The sequence below is a fragment of the Triticum aestivum genome, unplaced genomic scaffold (genome assembly GCF_018294505.1).
Source record: "Triticum aestivum cultivar Chinese Spring unplaced genomic scaffold, IWGSC CS RefSeq v2.1 scaffold10729, whole genome shotgun sequence".
NCBI classification, from domain to species: domain Eukaryota; kingdom Viridiplantae; phylum Streptophyta; class Magnoliopsida; order Poales; family Poaceae; genus Triticum; species Triticum aestivum.
Window position 1 is genome coordinate 1 of NW_025238696.1, and position 4146 is coordinate 4146.

Genomic DNA, 4146 nt, shown 5'->3' on the forward strand with positions numbered 1-4146 from the left:
GAATAAACCATTCACCATAGGAGCATGACCATAAAACATATCTCTCATAAAAATGGAACAACCATTATTCTCAGATTTAAAAGAGTAGCCATCTCGAATTAAACGAGATCCCGATACAATGTTCATGCTCAAAGCTGGCACTAAATAACAATTATTAAGGTTTAAAACTAATCCCGAAGGGAGATGCAGAGGTAGCGTGCCGACGGCGATCACATTGACCTTGGAACCATTCCCGACGTGCATCGTCACCTCGTCCTTTGCCAGTTTCCGCTTATTCCGCAGCCCCTGCTTTGAGTTACAAATGTGAGCAACTGCACCGGTATCAAATACCCAGGAGCCACTACGGGCACTAGTAAGGTACACATCAATTACATGTATATCACATATACCTTTTGTTTTGCCGGCCTTCTTATCCGCTAAGTACTTAGGGCAGTTCCGCTTCCAGTGACCGCTTCCCTTGCAATAAAAGCACTCAGTCTCGGGCTTGGGTCCATTCTTTGGCTTCTTCCCGGCAGCTTGCTTGCCGGGCGCGGCAACCTCCTTGCTGACATCATTTGATGTCTCATGCTGAAGGAGTTATCAACATCATTTGATGTCTCATGCTGACAAGTTGGTTTGATTATTCGGAGTCTCTCAAGGTTAGGCAGCCTCCCTTGTAACTGAGCTGTGTACCGCCAACATCTGACTCCTTCTATATTTAGTTCTGTGATGCTTTTCATAAGATCCATTTTCTCCTCAGATAAGATATTATCCCACTCTGTGTAGCGTAGGTCCAGCACCAAAAGATTATACAAGCATGCCCACTCTTGATGATTATCTGCTTCACATGTTTTGCTACGTGTACAATGGTCCAATCCAAGGAATCTGAGGTTCTGACAATGGTGAAAAGGAGGTGATGCAAAATTGAAGGCACAGAAACAGAGAACTAGCACACCAAGCTTGTTGGAATGTTCAAAGAAGCCTTTTTGCAGAGTTGGTGGGTGATCGGATCTTTCAAATGCCAAAAACAGAGATGACGTCACTGCAGGAATAGTTTGCATACCACATATTTCCATATTTTTTGATGTGACTGAAATCCAACGGTATGACCCTTCCTTATAGACATCATCATCTTTAACTACCAGAAATAAATGCTCAAAATATTTCATGAGCATCTGAAGCACCTCATCAATCACAGTAGCATCACCCTCCCAATTTATCTCTCCATGCAATGTGTTACTAACATCCCTTGCTTTGTCCCCTTGTATGATTGCATCACATATCCAATAGTTGGAAGCATGAGCGATCCAATCAAGTTTGGTGGAAATGTGAAAAATATAATGAAGAAATAACCCATAGAGGCAACATTCTTTAACCATTGTAGGGTTGATGTCTAGCATAGATGGACTTCGAGCAACTATGGTGGCACATTGTTGATGAAGTAGTTCTTGAAACTCATAAGCTATTAATGAGCGAGCTCCCCGGAATGAATATATGAAAACATGAGTATATCTTAGATTGCTTGATATCGAAAGACGGTCAACATGGCGATGCATTGTCAAGCAGCACCTGTTGAAGGTCCATATCATCATGTTTTTACCAAACCTTGTAAGAGGAATGCCAAACGAACCAATGTCAACCTCGTCATCACTTCCATTGAGAAAAAACATCATAAATTTGGTGCCAGTCAGGGTTTGCTCAATCACTTGTGCAACACTGCCTATCTCATTCCTCGAGCTTTCACCAATTCCCTTAAAATCATCCTCTTCGTCTTGCTTATCTAGAGTAGCCATTATAGAGCGGTCAAGTGTCAGTTCCTGTGCAATTGCTCTCTGCACCGCTCTCCTGTTATTCCACTTTGAGCAATCTATGAAAATTATTCTGTCAAAGCATAGTTCCGGAATGTTTCTCCTGGATGGAAGCATTGCCGCCATGTATCTAAGAACAGCAGAGGCCCCAAATCCATCCCAACAATCAAGGCAGAATATGCGGCCCCTGAGCTGAATTATTTTGAACATCTCTTGTGCAGCTTCGTGAACATTATCGGCTCTTAAGATCTGAAGTAAAGTATGCAAGTTAGAGCATCTTTGTTAGTTTACGTTTTTTGGCAAATGGCCTAGCTTATTTGATTATAAACAAATTTGAGTACATCATTTCACTTTAACATGTACATAACACATACCCTCCATCATATATATGAATAATAATAAATCAGGGTGCATCTGTGAAGCACTCAAACGGTATTTGAACAAGCGATGGTTTGAATCACATCAACTTTTATGGCTGGGCGTGGGCCATGGAAAAATTATTACTACGTACACATTGTGATATGTAAGCGTCTACACATACGGTCTTTGTTTTTATTTACATGCCTCTACATAGGAAAACCTACCATTATAAGGACCCTCATATTGCCTGCGTTTGCCTGAATCCCCGCAACCTGTACAATCTGCAGCAACCTCACGATGCACTTACTGCCTCCATCGTTGCCGCTGTCCAGCCATGCCGATTTCCGAGCCGCGTGCTTTGGCTCTCCCTGCCGTGAACAGAGCTGTTGTGTGCCGCCAACTACTGACAGTCGCCTGAGATTGCCCTTGCGGGCTGCCCTTCCATTTTTTGGCAGGGAAAATTTGGCCTGGGCTATCCGTATTTAGTGGATTTATTTACATAGGGTCAGACAGATTAGTCTTACGTACAGGCTGATTGATGAATTGGTTGATTTAAAAATTACAAATGAATTGATTATTTTTAGTTTCACCATCTTTCTTACTACCTCTGTATTAAAATATAAGGCGTTTTTGTTGGCTAATTTTAATCTCCTCCATTGATTTAATCAAGGGGGTGTACTGAAGCAGATCCCTTAAAACAAAACCATGATGTAGTACTAATTATTTTTGTGAGGTAAAATAGGCAAAAAGTATTAGTACCTCCTTCTCAGCAACATTCATGATGTATATATATTCCTCTGTCGAAGAAGAGGACCTAGAGAGAAAAGCAGCTGCAAATTCGACCAGTCTAACCCATCAATACGTACCGAAGATATTTGCCACACAACCTGGATATACAACAACAACAACAACAACAAGATGTTATGTATGTTTGAGCTTCACCACTATTGTTAATTAAGCAGCGGTACGTATTGCAGTGTTCTGTCTGGCAGAATAATTAGATATTTGGAGCCTAAAGAGAGTAAGTGCGTCGTGTACCTTGACTTGACTGTAGACAAGAGCAGGCAGGTTGACAAATTAAGCACAAGTGCAAGCGCCCTCTAATCTTCTTGTTCGACAGATATTCTGCCAGGCCAAGCAGGTTGACAACAAGCAGGTATGAGGCTTAGCTTGTTGTCAATAACTAGCTAGAGAAGTAGAGAGTACACACGGTCCCTTACTTGATGTGCATACATGCTTGCAGATCGAGGAGGGTGGGCAACTTTGCTTCTCGCTGGCTGGTCCCTTCTTCCCTTTGCCAAAGCGTGAAGCAAGATATATGTGCGCTGCTTTTTCTCTCTTTTTTGGCTTTCTCTTTCTAATAAAGAAAAAACGATTCAGATGCTCCAGTGGTAACTGATAAACACATTTCATATATATAATTTGACACCCAAATATAGCATCTGTTGCGATCTGACAATCAATTCTTGCTATGATTTATTGCATATTTGAGTGAAAATCATATAAATGAATCATTTACTTGTGACTTGTTACTTTTGCAGAAAAGTGCGCAAAGGCACTATAATCGTGAAGATTTCTACTATGTGGCTAAGAGCATCTCCAATGGGCGCGCGATCTTAGCAGCGCGCTGGAAAAATCGCCTCTTTTGCGCGCGCGGGGCCGGAATGGGCGCTCCAGCAGATGCGCAAAAACGCACGCGCGGTATAATTGGTTCAGCATGCGGAGCAAAACGGCATCCCACGCCGCTTATTTCGTGCGCCCGCTCCCATGCACTGGACAGCAACGACTCGCGCACGACTTTCACCAACCGCCAGATCCAGGCGCTGGCGCCGCCGCTTGCATCTCCCCATTTGCTCCGGCGACCCGTCGGCGCTTCCCCGGCCTATCCCCGCGCGCCGCCGCCGCTTCCTCCACCTCCTCTCGTCGCCGCCGCCCCTCGTGCACACCATTCCTCCAGCGAACATCGCCCAGCGGCCCACTGCCGCTCGGTGCCCACAAG

General features: G+C 43.8%; 1 protein-coding gene across 1 annotated transcript; it reads right to left on the minus strand.

Annotated features, from left to right (window-relative positions):
• Positions 1–53: 53 nt before the first annotated feature.
• LOC123176658 (uncharacterized) lies at positions 54–3439 on the minus strand. Its single transcript, XM_044590758.1, has 5 exons — positions 3368–3439; positions 3186–3272; positions 2907–3034; positions 390–2036; positions 54–285 (listed from the first exon to the last, which is right to left on the minus strand). The coding sequence occupies exons 3-4, from the start codon at positions 2925–2927 to the stop codon at positions 417–419; spliced, it is 1641 nt and encodes a 546-aa protein (XP_044446693.1). The 5' UTR covers positions 2928–3034; positions 3186–3272; positions 3368–3439; the 3' UTR covers positions 54–285; positions 390–416.
• Between the last annotated feature and the right edge of the window lie 707 nt (positions 3440–4146).